This window comes from Dissoconium aciculare (genome assembly GCF_010015565.1).
Source record: "Dissoconium aciculare CBS 342.82 unplaced genomic scaffold K489scaffold_15, whole genome shotgun sequence".
Lineage (NCBI taxonomy): Eukaryota > Fungi > Ascomycota > Dothideomycetes > Mycosphaerellales > Dissoconiaceae > Dissoconium > Dissoconium aciculare.
Genome location: NW_022984965.1, coordinates 591,469 through 608,431, shown reverse-complemented (window position 1 = coordinate 608,431; position 16,963 = coordinate 591,469). Strand labels below are relative to the sequence as shown.

Here is a 16,963-nt window from a genome sequence, read left to right as displayed (position 1 = left end):
TATTGACACGGTTACGCCTTGTCTTTCGAACTACAGTATAGGACACGGTGCACCCACCCGCCTCTTCGCATCAACCAGTCGAAAACCACCAATCTAGCGGGCAGGCTATTTACAATCCAACTTCACCCACTGATCGATCTGGTCGAACGGAGACAAGCGGAGCCTGGTGGATTATCTCATTTGGATGGGCTTCAAGCCTTGAGTTCTTGACGCGATGCGCCCTCGCCGATTCCTCCAGACATTGTTCTTTTCACTGTTATCAATATCCGCCGGTGCGATCACTCCTGACTCTGCTACTGAAGATGGAGCGATTCCGGGGGGCTCAGAAGAGTACACCACATTCAATAATAAGCGTATACCACCGGTGACTGGTTTGAAGGGTGCGACCTTTGACCAAGACGTGAAGGACGGATACTGGCTGGTGGAATTCTTCAGTCCTTACTGCCATCACTGCAAATCATTTGCGCCGACCTGGCAAACCCTCTATGAGTTCTATCAAAGTTCCGATCCTTTACCGCAAACGCCGGGCTCGGGGGAGAGCCATAACGACCTCAATTCGTTTACACGATTCTACAATTTCAAATTCGCGAAAGTCGACTGCGTCGCAGATGGAGACATTTGCGCAGCCCAGTCGATACAAAGCTACCCATCAATCGTCCTGTACAAAGATGGCAAGGTCGTGGACCGAAAGGTGGGTGCGCAGGAGATGAAAGACATGGTTGACTGGGTAGAGGCAACACTAGAGACCTCTCGCCCCGGTTCAAGACTTCCTGGGGGCCCAAAGGTCATCCCCAGACCTGGCGATAAGGCAGTGAGCGGATCAGGCGCCGACGTGCTGGGGGCTAACGGACAAGGCGTTTTATCAACAGCCAAGTCGTCTCTCGTTGGCTCTCGAGTCGGGGTCTCAACTAGCACGAAACCCAATCCACTGGGTAAGTCCGTGGAATTGACGCCCGGGACTTTCCAGGAACTTGTCACCGATACACGGGACCCGTGGTTCGTCAAATTCTACGCTCCGTGGTGCCATCATTGCCAGGATCTTGCCCCCAATTGGCAGGGAATGGCGCGAAAGATGGAACGACAATTGAACATTGGCGAGGTGAACTGTGAGCTGCATAAGAAATTGTGCAAGGATCTCAAAGTTCAGGGCTACCCGACCATACTGTTCTTCCGCGAGGGAGAGCGCGTCGAATACGATGGTCTTCGAGGCTTAGGCGATCTCATCAACTACGCATCGAAAGCTGTGGCGATCGGGCGGGGCATAGCTGATGTTACAGCTTCATCGTTCGAAGAATTGGAGAAGAAGGAAGAGGTGGTCTTCCTTTATTTCTACGACGACGCAACAACGAGCGAGGACCTTGCTGCTCTCGATCGAATGGCTTTGAGTCTGATCTCACACGCCAAAATTGTCAAGACAACCGATCCGGCTCTTTTCAAGCGCTTCAAAATCAGCACGTGGCCACGCCTGCTAGTGAGCAGAGATGGCAAAGCCACGTACTACCCTCCGATATCGCCTCGGGAGATGCGAGATGTGAACAGAGTGCTCCACTGGATGCGATCGGTCTGGCTCCCAATCGTTCCTGAACTGACCGCTTCCAACGCGAAGGAGATCATGCATGGCAAGCTGGTTGTTCTTGGCATATTGTCCCGAGACAGCCCGGATTTCGCCGTGTACAAGAAAGAAATCAAGAACGCTGCTCTGGAGTGGATTGACAAGCAATCACAGGCCTTTCAGCTCGAAAGACAGGAGCTCCGTGACGCAAAGCAGCTGCGCATCGAGGAGGCCGAAGATCGCAACGACCAGCGCGCTCTCCGCGCGGCCAAAAGCATTCGCATCAACATGGACGACATCGAACGTAAGGAAGTCGGCTTTGCCTGGGTTGATGGCCAATTCTGGGAGCGATGGGTCAAGACTACTTTTGGCATTCGAGTTGTCGAGGGCGAAAGGGTCGTCATCAATGATCAGGACAACCATCGGTACTGGGAGAACACGATGACCGGCAATCCAATCGTGCCAAGCAGAACCAGCATCATCGAGACTCTGCCTCGAGTCGTCGCGAATCCACCTAAGATACCGTACAAACGGACAATGACGATCCTGGGCCATGTTTGGTGGGTCATCGAGACTCAGGTCCACGAACACCCGCTAGTCACCGTGTTCTTCACGCTTTTTTTCTTGGTTGGATTCGCATTGTGGTCAAGGAAATACCTGAAGGTTGCTCACGGCGGTTTCGTCAGCCTGGGCGAGAAGAGCGGCATGGACGGCCTATTAGGCAACACTGCGGGCGGCAAGGTCGATTAAACAATTGATCGGGTCCCCCATCGTTGGAGAGCTGTCATCTTTGCGGGCGTTCATGTCTTGGGGCGACTATCGTTCGAGAACTTGTATTCATCAAAAAAAATTGAATTTCACCCATGCTTCTTCATCCATTTCGTGCGATGTGCTGGCTTGCCTGGTGGCTTTGGGCAGATCTGCCAGGAATATGACTGGGACCAGGTTGCTCCTACGCATCCGGCGAGTCAGAATCGTTGGGGAGGAACAACGTCGCAGCGATTCCGTCGCCAGTCACAGCACGGTCAGTCCTGGCGGCGAGCAGATTCGCCCCAAATGTCAACCCTCACAACCCTAAAGTGCCTTTCCTCCAGGCTGGCTCAATCACGATGGTTCACCGAATAGAAACCTCTGAGGGATCGCTCCCGGTTGGGGACTACCTGCACTGTGAGCGACCGTTCTTATATGATGCACGCGTGTCGATTGACGTCGATTCAGCAGACATGTGCACTTCGAAATATGCCCAGGTGGGCGCATGTTGTTGCGCTGCAGTAATGATGCACCCTGCCCTTCAGCAGGAGGAGTACAGCCCTCCGCAGCGCAGCAATTGTCGCCGGCTCTCGTGCCCACGGCACGTCCACCGATTCGTCTTTGCACCATCGACCTTAATGTCCATGGCCCACGCGCGCGGAAACCCCCTTCGACTCATTATTTCTTTGATTTGTTGAGAAGCGATTGTAATGATGGCGTTGCGATTTTCTGTTTTCGGGGTTCTCTTACTCGCACTCTACACAAGCATTGCGACATGCGCTGCGCAGGAGCCATTGATCGCGCAACCTGGCTACAAGGTTGGGCAGCCCATTGCGGTCAGCTGCCTCAACCGGACCATGTAAGACGGAGCTCACCTAAATCATCTCGTTTCGCGACTAACGATTTGTCAGTGATACGGGCGAGCACATCACGGACGAAGCGGGAAACCTCGTCTATATCCCATTTCCAACCTGTAACGAGACCGGACGACCTCTGGAACTTATCTTCGGCGTGGAGAAAGATATCAATTGTACCATCGACTTTATATCCGACCCTTTCTATCACCTGCTTGAATTCTATGTTCACAACGACGCGCCGTTGACTTGCCGTATACCAACGAAGCCATTGCCGCCGTCGGCGCTGAAAGAGGAGTATGCGCAAGGCACAACGGACATGGTAGAGGGACAAGGGAGTCTGAGTCAGATCTATACGCCCATGATCGTTGCTCTGACAGGCACTTTACAACAAAGTCATCTGCATGTGAGCACGAGTCTGAACGTGTTGATCCACGCTGCGCCCAGATCCATTGCGCCTGGGACGATTGCGGCTGCGACTGCATACTCCATCTCTAGGGAACCTCCCGCTCGGATCATAATTGGCGACCGGCTACCCCTGCGCTTCAGTGTCCGCTGGTATCCCAACACTAGCCTGCCCTCTGGCTGGACCGGAGTGGGAGGACATCTCACGTTCAGTACGCTGGTCTACTGCATCATATCCGCCCTTGCATCAGCAGCCATCTGCGTGGCTTATTTCCGCGGTGTCGAGTTGCCCAGGAGGTTAAAGAGCCACGGACGAGATCGACTGGGCAGCACCGAAAGGGGCGGGCTCGGCGGCTATGGCATCCCGAACAGTTACGGGTACGGAACTAGTATTGGGAAGCGGGATTGATTGCGTGAATCGGAGTTTGTACGGACGAGTGTCCCTTCCGCAATACGTTGGGCAGAGACGATGTATGATCTTGTACCAATACCTTCGCCAGGCGGCTTGCCATCGAACTAATTCAAATCCACATGACACTGGGAATCTATGAGCGAAGGCGCACGCGACTGTCGACCAGATCTGAGCCAAAGTCCGTCAATTCCGTCCTGTCTATGCGCACGCCGATCTTAGGCGGTCACATCGGCCCTGGCTTTGATTGAACACACTCTGCTCGAGTCCCATTCAATGTGTTGTTTTCAAACCTTCAAGCCTTGACTTGCTGTGGGTACTGTTACATGTACTATTAAAGAGTCCAGAGTGTTGACCACCTGGGCACTGCTACATAGGTGTTTCTGCAATGCTAGGTCGCGGGTGCTCTCCAGCTTCCGGGGTCCGCGGCCAGCACTGCCGCTTGCTTAATCCGGCCAAGCGTACTTGGAGACGTCAAGGGCCAGGTCAGAGCTGGCTTTTATGGCAGCATTCGCTTCATTTTCAAATCGACGCGCAGTTGTGACCGTGTGAATTCTCAATTTGAACCGATAACTCAGGAAGCGCGCAGCAGCAGAAGAGCAATTCAACCTTGAACTGAATGAATATATAGTTCATTCAGTCACTACCCGGTATCACCGCTACTACACCTGTCACCACAACAAAAGTCACTTTTTTCCATAACGACAGATCACACGGTTTTCAGGATCGCAGCTATCACGCCACGGCAGTCCGCCGCGAGACGGTCACGTAAGAGCTTGTATTGTCGCGCATAATCGGACGAGGACCAGCATGTCTGACAGGAGGCTGCAGGCGTCGCGCGATGATCGACGCCGAGACCGTGATGGCGATGCGCGCGGCGCTGATGCGCGAGGAGATCGCCGAGACCGTCGACGCTCACGATCTCCAGCCGGAGGCATCGTTGCTGGCCCTCAAAGCAGCAATGGTGGCGGGCGCCGCTACGAGCGACGAGAAGATGTAGACAGCTACTCATCAAGTCGTGGATACCGTGAGCGAGAGAGGGAGGATCGTTACGGAGGTCGCGAAAGGAACGGCGGTGGCGAGCGAGATTGGGGTCGTGACCGTGGCGCGGATCGAGGCGCTGACCGGGGCGGAGATCGCAGAGACCAGCGTCGCGGCGACGATGATCGTCGCCGGGAACCCCGCCGCGACCGTGACGACCTTTTCTCCGACAGGAGACGTCCAGGCCGCGATGACCGAGGAGATCGGGGAGACCGTCGTGATGACCGCGAGCGGGACACTCGCCGTGACCGGGACGATGAACGAGAGCTCGAGCGTCAGACTCGTAAAAGCCCAGAACCGGCTGCACGCAAGCCCAGGGAGCCAACTCCGGATCTGACAGATGTTGTGCCAATTCTGGAACGTAAGCGTCGCCTGACCCAATGGGACATCAAGCCTGCGGGGTACGAAAACATTACTGCAGAGCAGGCGAAAATGTCTGGCATGTACCCACTTCCGGGAGCACCCCAGGCACAACGACAGCCGATGGATCCCCAAAGACTTCAGGCATTCATGAACCAGCCAGGTAACCAAGCAAGCAATACAGCTCTGAAGCCGAATACTGCGCGACAATCGAAGCGACTGATGGTCTACAACATCTCCGAGACATTGACTGACAGCGGAACCGTGGACTTCTTCAACCTTCAACTCAATGGTCTGAATGTGACACGCAACAACGATCCTTGTGTCTCTGCTCATATCAGCAAGGATCGATCGTTTGCATTGCTCGAGTTCAAATCTCCCGAAGATGCAACTACCGCGATGACACTACTCGACGGGGTAAACGTGGACGCTAGCACAGCCACCTCAAATGGTCATTCCAACGGGACATCCGCAGGGCTTCGCATCGAGCGACCGAAAGATTACATTGTGCCAACTGTTGCGGCCGACGCAGAGAGCGACAATGGCACCATTTCCAACGTTGTGCCTGACACGCAGAACAAGCTGGTACTGGCCAATCTGCCAGTCAATCTTGACGAGGCACAAATTCTTGAATTATTGCAGAGCTTTGGCCCGATGAAGAGTTTCGTCCTCGTCTCATATGGTGGCGAGGATGTCAGCAGGGGTGTCGTTTTCCTGGAGTACAAAGACCCTAATCACACCGACGTAGCGATCGAAGGGCTGAGCGGGATGGATCTGGGCTCGATGCCGCTGAAGATTTCTCGTGCATGCATCGGAACCCAACAGGTTGGGGGTGAGATGAGCGTCAACAACATGAGCTTGATGGCCGGGACCAAGTCGAGCGAATTCGGCAATGGCCGTGTGCTGTGCCTGATGAACATGGTCACTCCTGCGGAGCTCATGGATGCAGAGGAAGCTGATGGTATGCCCTGTGCTTTTCCTGCGCTCACCCTCACAGCTCTATCAATTTACTGACCTTGTGCACAATCTAGAAATCCTCGAAGACATTACTGAAGAATGTGCCAAGTTTGGCACCCTTCTCGAGACGAAGATGCCGCGACCTGTGGGTGGCGCTCGCCACGGTAGCGGTGTTGGTAAGATCTATCTCAAATACGAATCTCCCGAAAGCGCCGCCAAGGCGCTCGCAGCGCTTGCTGGTCGCAATTTCTCTGGACGCACGGTGGTCGTAACCCATTACCTCGAAGAGAACTTTGACCTGAACGCGTGGTAAGATCAGAGATGGATGCCAGGGCTGAGTGACTTGTTCTCAAATTCATGGTTGTACAATACACTACTTCGTTCGAAGTAAAAGGGGCAAAGAAATTCGTTTGTAATCAGTAAGCAGATTTGAGGTGCTCAAAACGGGAATTGGTCATCAGTGGTGGACGAGTGAGGGGCTCGTTCTAGTCAAGCAAAATGAACCTTCGACATCCATGATGATTGCAGTGACAGCTCTGCGCCGTCTTTGACACATGGGCGCAGACTCGATGTATATTTGCCGGTCCGTCAATAGTTGCATGGTCTTAGCGCACCGATCTTGTCTCTGCCACGTCAGATATATGACTGGCATGAGCAAGTAGAAATTTGCAGCAAGTCAGAGTGTATTTGCAAGCTTTAGTCCATTGCTCTTCTTGCCCGAAGTTGCCCAACTTGATGCTGACGTCTCCAATTTTGTCCTTCACAATCGGATAAGGCATCCGAAGTCCAGTCGTGTTCTGCCTCGGGGTGGTGTTCTCGACATGCTCACCAGTCTGACGCAGGCATTCCAGAAATGCTATCATTGCGTTGTCGAAATTGCGGTGTAGAAAGCCCAAGCCGAGCGGCAAATCGCCACTGCTGTATAATTCGAAGACGGTCCGTTTTGCTCGGCTGTCAATGATCGAGGCGGTCTGCGATTGATCGATCTTGATGACCTTGGAGGTGGACCCAACAGGCACGAGTTCGTAACCCCTCAGACTTATGCCGAGTTTTTCAGTGACAACGGTCAAGAGCAGCAACGTCTGGCCCCAAGCAGCATTAATCTCAGACCAATCGACCGGGTGCTCGGTAGTCCGGCCTAATCTCAGCCCGTTTATCGTGCCGAAGGTTCCATCGTGACCAATGCAAAATGTATCGTTGTAGACGTTCGTCCTTTGAAGAGCTTCCAGCAGTGAGGTTTCGTGCGATAATTGTGTCTGCAGACTGTCGCGCTCGCTTTCGAACATTGAAAGTTTCGCCGCAAAGGCGTTCCGTTCACGCCAAAATGCTTCCTCTTCCTCCTCAAGTGCCGTACCTTCGTCCTCTAGGGCGGCAATTTCCAATTCCATTTTTGCCTTCTCCCGCTCAAGGGCTTCAAGTTCATCGAGCGCACGTCTCTCTAGTTGCTTCGCCTCTTTGAGGGCCTTCTGTGTTTCTGCCTTTTCCTCCGGGGTAGGGGCATCTTGTTGTGCGCTTCTAACGAACTCAGCGTATGCATCTCGTTCACGAATCACGTCAGCTTGACGCCTCTGGAAGTTCTCGAGCAAAAGCTCTGTGCAGTCGGAACAGACTGGGTGATCGATATCGGACCTAGACGAAAGCACCTCGAAAAGTCGTATGGCAGTCTCCATGTTCTGCGAGAGCGATGTTTGGCCATCCGCAGGGCTCGCGTGATCCGCAGTCTTGCGTAAGGTGCGATTTCCTGCATTTGATCCGTTGCCCTTTGACTGATCTGGTGTTATCATTTGCGAATCGCCTAAAAGGATATATGACATGTCGGTGCGGGACTTGCTACTCGACATCTTCTGGCCAGCAGATATCTGCCGCTTATGTAGTGGAGCGCCTGCATCCTTGGAAACATCATCGTATAGCGCTTGGCGGTCTCTTGCTGTCACAGAGTGTGCAGGGCCTGGAGCCTTCGGTTTCAAAAGCGGTGCCGCATCTGCAAGGATCTTGAACGAGGCTGCGCTGAGATGTTCAAGCGAGCCGTCTATTCGTAGCGGCTCCCTACATTTCTGACAATATAAACTGGTCATGACGAGGCCAGATGATACAGATTTATTTGTGGAGAACTCATGTCAAGTTGGCGTCACATCTCCAGTGCGGCTGGCCTGGATATCGCCAATTCCGGGTGGCTTCTTCGGTTTGCCTAGATGTGATGCGTACTCACAAAACTTGAAGAACACGACACATATCGATCTTCTCGGAACGTGTGATCGATTTATAGTTTCGTCGTGGCTTTCCAAGGTCAACAGTACAGTAGGCGTGTGGCTTCCTCATATCTAATAATCTAGTCATGTGATATCGCGTCATGTTCGTCGCGGTGCACCATAGAACCCCCACACGTTCGCCAGCCATCGACGCCTCACCAAGCGCGACCGCTCTACACTACATGTCGTCGGCTTCAGCATCGTTGAAGAGTAGAAGGTCATGGACCAGGTCTTGGGGTTTCGAATGACAGCACGTGCCGTCACATTGAAGCCTAGCAGCCAAAATAATGGCGTCGGCGTTTGTGGAGCCGCGTGAAATCATGCAAGAGAATGCTGTCTTGGAAGCAGATGTCGGCCTCAAGCTACTCTCCCTCCGCCGACACGAGAATGATCAAAGATTAAAAGGTCGCTTCGAGAGCATCTTCAAGAAATACGAATACGATTTTGAAGGCATAGGTGATGAGATCGACATTGTCACTGGAGAGTTGCTAATCGACAATGGGCATCTCAAGAACATGCGCCATGAAGCAGATCCCGATGCCGGTGGCTCGTCACGACAAAGAACAGACCATGTGGAGGAACCAGCCTTAAAAGATTCGCCTCTGGAACTTGAGAGTGACTACATGTCTGGTTCTGAAACGGATCATCTTGATGATGCTGACGAAACTGGCGAGGCGGGAGAACATGCCGAGTCGAACGGTCTGTCCCCTGGTATGACTAGTGAAGAGCGTGGCAGCTTCCCAGATGCATTTGCGAGGCCAATGCCGCGATTAGCACAGCTTCTCGTGGATCAACAAGCCACCTCGGAGAGCAGTCGAACAGCCAACTCTTTATCTACCGTCGCGGTTGATGTTATTCAACCAACTGCAACCCGCTCGGAATCCGTCGCGGATTCGCTACCTCAACTAAATGTCATGGAGTCTCTGCTTCGCTCAAATCCTGCACTCGCTCAGCCCGACTTGGACACAAATGCCATTCAAGCCCTCGGACTGAGCATCGCTGCTGGTCTCTTCAAAATGATGTCGAAGACGCCCACAGAGTCTGCTGAACGAGAGGAGGTACGCACCGCCAGAGAGGGGGTATGGAGCTATCCCGAGCCTGGACATGCTCCGCAGCCCAAGCGCAAGTTGTCCGAAGCCCATGACCCCGAGCCTGAGCGACTACGCAAGCGGATGTCTCTATGGATGCCCAAAGTGAGAGGGCGGCCTAGAAAGCAGGTTGCCAACGAATATGACTTGACGCTAGATGGTACCCCGCCGCGCAGGGCAACAACACCGCCAGTCAAGCCCTATAGTGATGGCGACTTGAATATCCAAGCATCAGATCTTGAGATCAATGGCACAATCAGTGGTAAGCGGAAGCGTAGGTGTCTCGAGCTCCGCGGCGCTGCCGACTACGCAACTTCACTCACGCCGTCCCAAGACGCCCAAGAATTATCATTATTGGAGTCATTACGATCAGAGTGTGCTTCCCTGGGCTTACAAGGAGGTGCTTCATATGTGCGCCAGGAAGAAGTTTTGCTGAGAATGTTGAAGACCAGAGGCATGCTGTGGCGAGACATTGCTCAATACTTTCCCTACCGAAACAGAGCTTCAATTCAGAATCACTGGCAGCGCATGCTCAGGCCTGGAGCTCCAGAGATAGATGTTGACATTCATTCGAAAAGCAGCAAGAAGAAGCCTGAAGAAAACGACGGGGAGAGTGAGATGCAACCGACACGTCAGCCTGTGGCGGCCAAGCGTGATGAGCGTGAGAAACTCATGGCTGAAACAAGAGATGGAAGCGTTGTCCGAAACCCAGGCACTGATTCTATGGAATCTGTCCCCGAACCTCCGGCACAGGTGGAAAGGGATGGCGATGACGATGACGATGACGATGACGATGACGATGAGAGCGACCAAGAGCGAATTCATGAACATCAACCTCTATCAGAGGTTCACAAGTGGCAGCTCATGGGTGGCTCCGATCTAAGTATATCTGATCCCACAACATCTCGGAATCTCCGAGCGGGGCCGTTTGACAAGTCCGGTGCATCGCCTACGAACGCTCGTTGTCCAACTGGTAGCCCACAGCCTGTGGTCCCAAGTAGTAGCTCAAATGTAGCACTTGACACACCCGATGTAGGAGGTCGAAGTTCCCACTATCGAGAAACCGATCAGCCATCCGCGGCATCCGCTAAAGCTCCTAGCCCATTCGCCGCCGAGATTCCGGCGGCGAATGGTGAACAATGCGATGAACTGGTATCCGTTGGAGCTTCTCCCTCATCACTCACAAATAGAGGCGATGGGCCGTTTTCAACGAGTCCAGGGAAGATCCACATGACCCCGACGAATCGTTCAGACCGCGCGAGACCAGAAAAATTGGCGAGCCGACCGTCTGTGTCGAAATCGACGCCAAGAGGATCGGCGGATCCTCGTGATGGTGAGCATAGCTCCTTCAAATCAGCGAGGAAATCTGCTGTGAACACACCGTCATCTGGTGTGCCAACGGGCAGGAATGGCACCACTCATACAACGATCCAATCTCCGATGCGGTTGAAGACCCCGGTGGCCAGAAAATCCACAGTTGGGCCACATGGGAGCATGACGAAGTCTATAAAGGGTCAGCACAGAGTTGTGGAAACACATGTGCGGGAAATCGATGACTCAGAGGACGAGCTTGCGTGAAGTACGATTGGCGTACGTTGTCACACCATGGCAGAGCTTATATCAAGTGCACTTGCTCGAATGAGAAAGATACAGGCGAAATAATTAATTAATGACCATCACGTCCATGTCCTCCATATCCTTCACCTTACCAACCAGGTCGTCACACTGTGAGCATGACGCTTTGGTTCTTGTACCAATTCAGCAGTGCGTTTTCACCACTGCGTAGTTGCGTGTCCTCCGCGTACGCCCATCTCTGGAAAAACGTCTCGTGGGTCATCACCCTAGAAAGTCGGCCTGTGATGGCACGATACATGTCCTCCATGACACCAAAGTCGGTCGGGAACATGATATCGAAGTAGCCTTGCTGTACCAATGGAGTTCGCACGAGGACCGTCCGACGCTGGTAGCGGGTCTGCACCACCGGTGCATTGTAGCCGACCGTTGCTTGGGGAAGACTGTGGAAGTCCGTCGTGATGAGCCGGTGGGCGGGAAACTTCGTGTGGAGGATGTGGAAGAATTGCATCAGGCGAGTTGGAATGTACTCCGGAACCGTCAGGTTTGGCGCAAACGGTAGCTTGTAGCGAAGGGTCTGCATGAATCCTGGGTCCCGAACCGGCGTAGAATATTTGCGGTTCTGACTCGCTTTTTCCCTGAGTCGAAGGTAGCGGGCAGCGATGGGGTCCAGTTTGCGACTGTAGAATTCGTAGAAGTCGCCTTGGCTGTCAATCAGGACGGATCCTTGCAATGGTTCTTTTGTGACGAGATCGTAACGGATGACATCGTGCGCGAAGTTGTCGAAGACTTCCATCGCCAGGAAAAAGCACGGCGTAGAGATGTACGAGTCCCAATCGAATATGGACTTGTTGACGATCTCGACCTTGCCAAGATGGCCTTTGCTTGCCACATCTGTCTTCAGCTTGTTCATCTGCAATGTTGCCAGTGCGGAGGACACCTCGATTATGCGAAACTTGGTTCTCGCATAGACCTCGGGATCGGTGTTGCGAATGTAGTCCAATATGTCCAGCATAAGCGTGCCGTTTCCGGCACCCATCTCGTAAATGAGCAGGTCATGATAGGGATACAAGGATAACTTGTAATTGGCGACCATGTAGCGGGCAATGGCTTCGCCGTAAAATGGCCTGAAGAGTTCCGTCGGCGTGTGCCAAAGTTGTCGTGTGTCACTTTGCTCAATTTCATCAAGCTTGTCCTCGAACTGTGTATATCGATGCCCAAGTATCTTCTGCAGTTCCGGCTCGTCTTTTATCTTATCGAACTCAAACGGCATGCCGGGATGGAAAATCGTCACATTTTTACTGAAGTAGCCGTAGTGAGGGTTGTATAGACTGTCTTCAACAAAATCTCTCAACAGCATCTTGACCCTCCGTGGTCTTTCTCTCCGCGTGCGCAGAGCATCTGCTGTAAGCACAGGATATCGCTGATATTCATTTGTCTTGTCGCTTGGAAAATTGTCGGTCCGCTGCTGCCACGAGCTTCCATCTGTCGGATCGCGTGGAGCGGAAGAGAGGTTGCGTATTGATCCGGCGTGCTGACGTGCCGTCCTGGGCAGTGCTCGGGTCCGATCATGACAGAAGTGATGATTCGCTAGTCTTCTGAATAATCTGGTGACGGTGGAGGAGTCCATGGCGGACTGTCTTCACTTCGCAAAATGTGTAGCTGGGAGCTGTCTGAATATCAGCGACGCAATTCGAGGCTGTTGTCAGGCTGTAGCATTGCGGCGCTCTCGGGAGTGAGCTCGGGCTTCGACATGCCGAACATCATGCTGTGCATCCATCGTCTCTGGCTGTCCTCCGCACTACTGATGATAGGCTTGCTTGAACTCGGAGTAAGACTGTTTTGGTGACGATGATGATGAGACTTGCAGTCGCTCGATGATTTCTGAAATGACGTCCCGCCTGGGCGATATTTCAGCGCAGCTGTGGGCCAAAATCCTTGATAATCGCAACAAGCTCACTACGACCGGTGGTATAGTAGTTGGAGTCTTGTTGACTTTGGCCTTCAAAGACTTTTACCCAGACCTCGAATCTGCCTTCAGACGCCGGTTGCGCATGGTTCGCACCAACGTGCATCCAGTGCCAGGTCACGGTGACTACATCCAAATTCAAGATCACACAGGACGTGCAGAGCTACCGGATCAGGGGACGCAAATCCGAGGACGCGGTACACTCGCAACTGTCGAAGATATAGCCCTTGGTATTGAGGGATTGATCGGAAACACGCCCCTCATTAAGTTGGCTTCGCTCAGTGAAGCTACTGGTTGCGAAATTTTGGCAAAGGCGGAGTTTCTAAATGGGGCAGGCAACTCTCCAAAGGACCGCGTCGCTCTGGCGATGATCTCCAACGCTGAAGCCGAAGGGCTGCTCGTGCCTGGTCGTGGCGATACAATCTACGAAGGTACAGTCGGATCTACAGGTATCTCTCTGGCTGCGGTTTGTAGAGCACGAGGGTACAAAGCATATATGTATGTAGATTTGCATGTTTCGACCGAATTTCAATTAATCAGATATTTCCAGTTGTATGCCAGATGATCAAGCCATTGAGAAGAGTGACCTTCTGCACAAATTAGGTGCCACCGTGGAACGCGTTCGGCCAGCATCGATTGTGGATCAAGAGCAATTCGTCAATACGGCTCGCAGACGAGCACAAGAACACACAGACGACCCGCATCGACCGGGCCGCGGGTTTTTCGCAGACCAATTCGAGAATACTTCGAATTACCTTGCTCATGAAGAGACCACCGGACCTGAGATCTACCAGCAGGTCAATGGCAGACTGGACGCGTTCGTAGCAGGCGCTGGTACCGGAGGCACAATTTCTGGAGTTGCGTTGGCTTTGAAGCCACTGATCCCGGGGCTCCGAATCGTACTTGCTGACCCTCAAGGATCAGGCCTGTACAACAAAATCAAATTTGGAGTCATGTTCAGCCCGACTGAAGCCGAAGGCACGCGACGAAGGCACCAGGTGGACACTATCGTCGAGGGTGTTGGCATCAACCGGTTGACTGCAAACATGAACGCTGGTCTTCACCTGATTGACGACGCGGTAAGGGTCACGGACGAGCAAGCAATGCGGATGGCACGGTGGCTGGTTGAAAAGGAAGGGCTCTTCGTGGGATCTAGCAGCGCTGTCAATTGTGTTGCAGCCGCTAAGCTGGCACGGCAGCTCGGGAAAGGCCATCGCATCGTGACCATCATCTGTGATTCCGGCACCAGGCACTTGTCCAAGTTTTGGAAAGCAGCCGGTGACGTTGCTGATAGTGACGCTGAGTACAGTCTGGACGAGATTTTGGATCCAAAGTAGAAACGCGGATTCTCCATATGCGGTCGACGACTTCGCCGATCCATATGACAACGGCGAGGTCACCACACGAGAATGTGTTGACGAGAGGTCGCCAGTGAAGTTCACAAGTATGCCAGCAAAAGATCTCATACGAGTCGCCGACATCCGGGTCGGTGATTTATCCGCTCACAACAACGCACTTTTGTCTACGCGAGACTGCTGGGTTGTCGCGCTGGCTCTGGACAAGCAATGACGAGAAAATCTCATTTGAATCTCGTCGTTACAGATACCTCGAGACTTCCAGCCGCGACTCACTACACAACAGGCAAGACAGGTTGCTTTGGCCCTGACCGGCATGTTGAACTTCATATCATTCGTGACTTTCGAAGACCAAGGCAAATCGCGTACGACGGCGTATTCGCTTAGCCAAGTCTTATTCAGACCCCAAATCGTGCTGGAATTTGGTTCGGTTGGAGTGAAGCCTGCAAGAAGGTACAACCTTGGTCGAGTGGTCGGATCACGTGTACTGGTCGAATATTGCTTACTGACATGAAACGGATATATGACGATTTACAGAGGAGCGTTGACATGCCTCGCCGCGAGATCCTTATTCAACGTGAGCTTTGGTTCGCATCTGTCTCAAACGCGAAGGCACGAGTCTTGTGATGGAAATTGGTCTGGCACCTGTTCTATACATCTGGATACGTCCTGGCTGGTAGACCTTGGACACCGTACTGGTGGTGGACAAATACGTTCGCGCAAGGGCCGCGGATCTCCGATCTCGTCTGCTTGTCACCCTTGTACCATAGCTGCCAGGTTCAGCTCGGCGCAACTGCCGATGATTGAATTGTGAACACAATAGAGGGTACACCAGCGTTGTGTCGAAATGTTTGACAGAGCTGATCGGCATACTTCAGACCAAAGCAATGATGATCAAACACGATCGGAGCTGATGTCGTGGGCTACGCGTGCGTCAAAGCGCACGCGTGAACCTTATCGAACGGAGCGAGGGTCATTTCCAACAGATGAGCGACGCATCGCGGCTACGGCCATTGGAGCAATTTCCTCTCGGGGCGAAATGCAGCTCATGCTGAAGTGTCAGTGAGCTTGTCGGCAAAGCTCCACTCACGTGCATCGCCGATCTTGTTCGAAACAGTGGTGAGGAGACGATCGGGGTTGAGCACACATATGCAACGACGATCCACCAATTCCGTATCTCGCAGCGTGCAGGTGATCATGGTGATTGCCATTTCCACTGCGGGGATGTATTTACATAATATGCATCACCACAAATGTCGATATCACAAAGACCAGATTGATCGCTTAGCTCCGGGCGTGCTAGACATGTCGTGTGGATATCGGAGGGGATTCGTGTTCGGGGATCGGCATTTTGCCGCGATCGATGCACGAAGGCGAGGCGCGCCTGGACAAAGGCCGCCGGTATGGACATGACGGGCGATGTCTTGTAGTCAGATTGCAACCACACGCGCTATTGAGGTCGCGTTGGGCTATCACGAAGGCGGCGTTGGTCAGAGACACTGCTGCACCCAGAGCGAAAGATTGGAGGCGCAGGTGCAGGTGCAGTCCCAACGTCCCAAGCGTGCCCAAGCAGTGGCCTCCAGGGCACCGATCGCGAGAATGTGTTGTTAATGAGGACAACCAGGTTATGCTGGGCTTGGCAGATCGGATACCGTGCCGGAGGATCAAAAGTTTGGATGAACGCGGCGTTGGTCGGTCAAAGAGAGTTTCGAACCCTCTTTTCCCTCTTTGGGTCGGGTGTGCGTCAGTGGTAAGCTGCGCTACCTACTGTATCACGGTGCCACCGACGGCACCTGATGTACATGCGGTAACAAAAAATACAAGTGGATCCACCCATGGCATAATGAAGATGCCATCGTGTAGTTCTATGCACAGCTGCAGCTTTCGGCATCTTGATCGAACAGCCGTACGATAGCAACAAGACATGGCAACATCGACGAGTCGGGGAAACCTCAGTTGGCAAAGCGACCATGCGTTCAACGCAGTCCGGACTGTCTACTCTTCGGGTGATGGGGAGAGGGAGGTGGTGCTGAAGCCATGTCGTATTGCCTCTGCGAACACGTACCACACGAGCTCCAAGCAAGGCGTCTCCTGCGCTGAAAGTGGATGAGCGCTTGGCGTCAGCAACAGGATCGCGGTTCCAGCGTTCCTGGGCGGGCATTTATTTGGGTGGACTCCGATCTCTGGTCTCCAAAATCACGCATGATCCTACTACATGTTGGATGCATGTCAACGGATGCAGGCTCCACTTTCACAAACGCCGAGATGGCGGAGGCGATGCACGATTGCGTGGGTAGCGAGTTGTCGTTCGCCAAGCTCTACTACACTCAGTGTAGATGAGGGGGACTGATGGACGACAGCGATACGGGATGCACGGGCATCGATCAGATCGGGCGGGACAT

General features: G+C 53.2%; 8 protein-coding genes across 8 annotated transcripts; 6 read left to right on the top strand and 2 right to left on the bottom strand.

Annotated features, from left to right (window-relative positions):
• Positions 1-214: 214 nt before the first annotated feature.
• On the top strand, positions 215-2,368 carry K489DRAFT_434843 (protein disulfide isomerase; the record flags this gene model as incomplete). Its single annotated transcript, XM_033608575.1, has 1 exon — positions 215-2,368. One exon carries the CDS (start codon positions 215-217, stop codon positions 2,300-2,302), a length of 2,088 nt encoding a protein of 695 aa, XP_033456062.1. The 3' UTR covers positions 2,303-2,368.
• A 552-nt stretch (positions 2,369-2,920) lies between these two features.
• K489DRAFT_86633 (uncharacterized protein) lies at positions 2,921-4,132 on the top strand. The gene is made up of 2 exons (XM_033608989.1): positions 2,921-3,161; positions 3,214-4,132. The coding sequence occupies exons 1-2, from the start codon at positions 3,013-3,015 to the stop codon at positions 3,968-3,970; spliced, it is 906 nt and encodes a 301-aa protein (XP_033456061.1). The 5' UTR covers positions 2,921-3,012; the 3' UTR covers positions 3,971-4,132.
• A 515-nt stretch (positions 4,133-4,647) lies between these two features.
• K489DRAFT_86455 (uncharacterized protein) lies at positions 4,648-6,787 on the top strand. The gene is made up of 2 exons (XM_033608988.1): positions 4,648-6,332; positions 6,403-6,787. The coding sequence occupies exons 1-2, from the start codon at positions 4,781-4,783 to the stop codon at positions 6,639-6,641; spliced, it is 1,791 nt and encodes a 596-aa protein (XP_033456060.1). The 5' UTR covers positions 4,648-4,780; the 3' UTR covers positions 6,642-6,787.
• A 146-nt stretch (positions 6,788-6,933) lies between these two features.
• On the bottom strand, positions 6,934-8,403 carry K489DRAFT_364233 (APG6-domain-containing protein; the record flags this gene model as incomplete). The annotated part of the gene is made up of 1 exon (XM_033602697.1): positions 6,934-8,403. One exon carries the CDS (start codon positions 8,401-8,403, stop codon positions 6,934-6,936), a length of 1,470 nt encoding a protein of 489 aa, XP_033456059.1.
• Positions 8,404-8,864: 461 nt separating this feature from the next.
• On the top strand, positions 8,865-11,243 carry K489DRAFT_373991 (uncharacterized protein; the record flags this gene model as incomplete). Its single annotated transcript, XM_033603479.1, has 1 exon — positions 8,865-11,243. One exon carries the CDS (start codon positions 8,865-8,867, stop codon positions 11,241-11,243), a length of 2,379 nt encoding a protein of 792 aa, XP_033456058.1.
• A 142-nt stretch (positions 11,244-11,385) lies between these two features.
• K489DRAFT_326951 (DUF185-domain-containing protein) lies at positions 11,386-12,867 on the bottom strand (the record flags this gene model as incomplete). Its single annotated transcript, XM_033601946.1, has 1 exon — positions 11,386-12,867. One exon carries the CDS (start codon positions 12,865-12,867, stop codon positions 11,386-11,388), a length of 1,482 nt encoding a protein of 493 aa, XP_033456057.1.
• A 259-nt stretch (positions 12,868-13,126) lies between these two features.
• On the top strand, positions 13,127-14,543 carry K489DRAFT_413446 (PALP-domain-containing protein; the record flags this gene model as incomplete). The annotated part of the gene is made up of 2 exons (XM_033608040.1): positions 13,127-13,704; positions 13,757-14,543. 2 exons carry the CDS (start codon positions 13,127-13,129, stop codon positions 14,541-14,543), a joined length of 1,365 nt encoding a protein of 454 aa, XP_033456056.1.
• Positions 14,544-15,678: 1,135 nt separating this feature from the next.
• Positions 15,679-16,572, top strand: K489DRAFT_86367 (uncharacterized protein). The gene has a single exon (XM_033608987.1). The coding sequence runs from the start codon at positions 15,925-15,927 to the stop codon at positions 16,474-16,476; it is 552 nt and encodes a 183-aa protein (XP_033456055.1). The 5' UTR covers positions 15,679-15,924; the 3' UTR covers positions 16,477-16,572.
• The last annotated feature ends 391 nt before the right edge of the window (positions 16,573-16,963 follow it).

What these genes read in the sequence shown, in the direction of transcription:
- K489DRAFT_86633 (XM_033608989.1), top strand. Translation starts at nt 3,013, where the DNA reads ATGATGGCGTTGCGATTTTCTGTTTTCGGGGTTCTCTTACTCGCACTC. An exon ending in AGCTGCCTCAACCGGACCAT is followed by an intron (nt 3,162 to 3,213) that starts GTAAGACGGAGC and finishes ACGATTTGTCAG; the next exon opens with TGATACGGGCGAGCACATCA.
- K489DRAFT_86455 (XM_033608988.1), top strand. Translation starts at nt 4,781, where the DNA reads ATGTCTGACAGGAGGCTGCAGGCGTCGCGCGATGATCGACGCCGAGAC. An exon ending in GGATGCAGAGGAAGCTGATG is followed by an intron (nt 6,333 to 6,402) that starts GTATGCCCTGTG and finishes TGCACAATCTAG; the next exon opens with AAATCCTCGAAGACATTACT.
- K489DRAFT_86367 (XM_033608987.1), top strand. Translation starts at nt 15,925, where the DNA reads ATGCACGAAGGCGAGGCGCGCCTGGACAAAGGCCGCCGGTATGGACAT.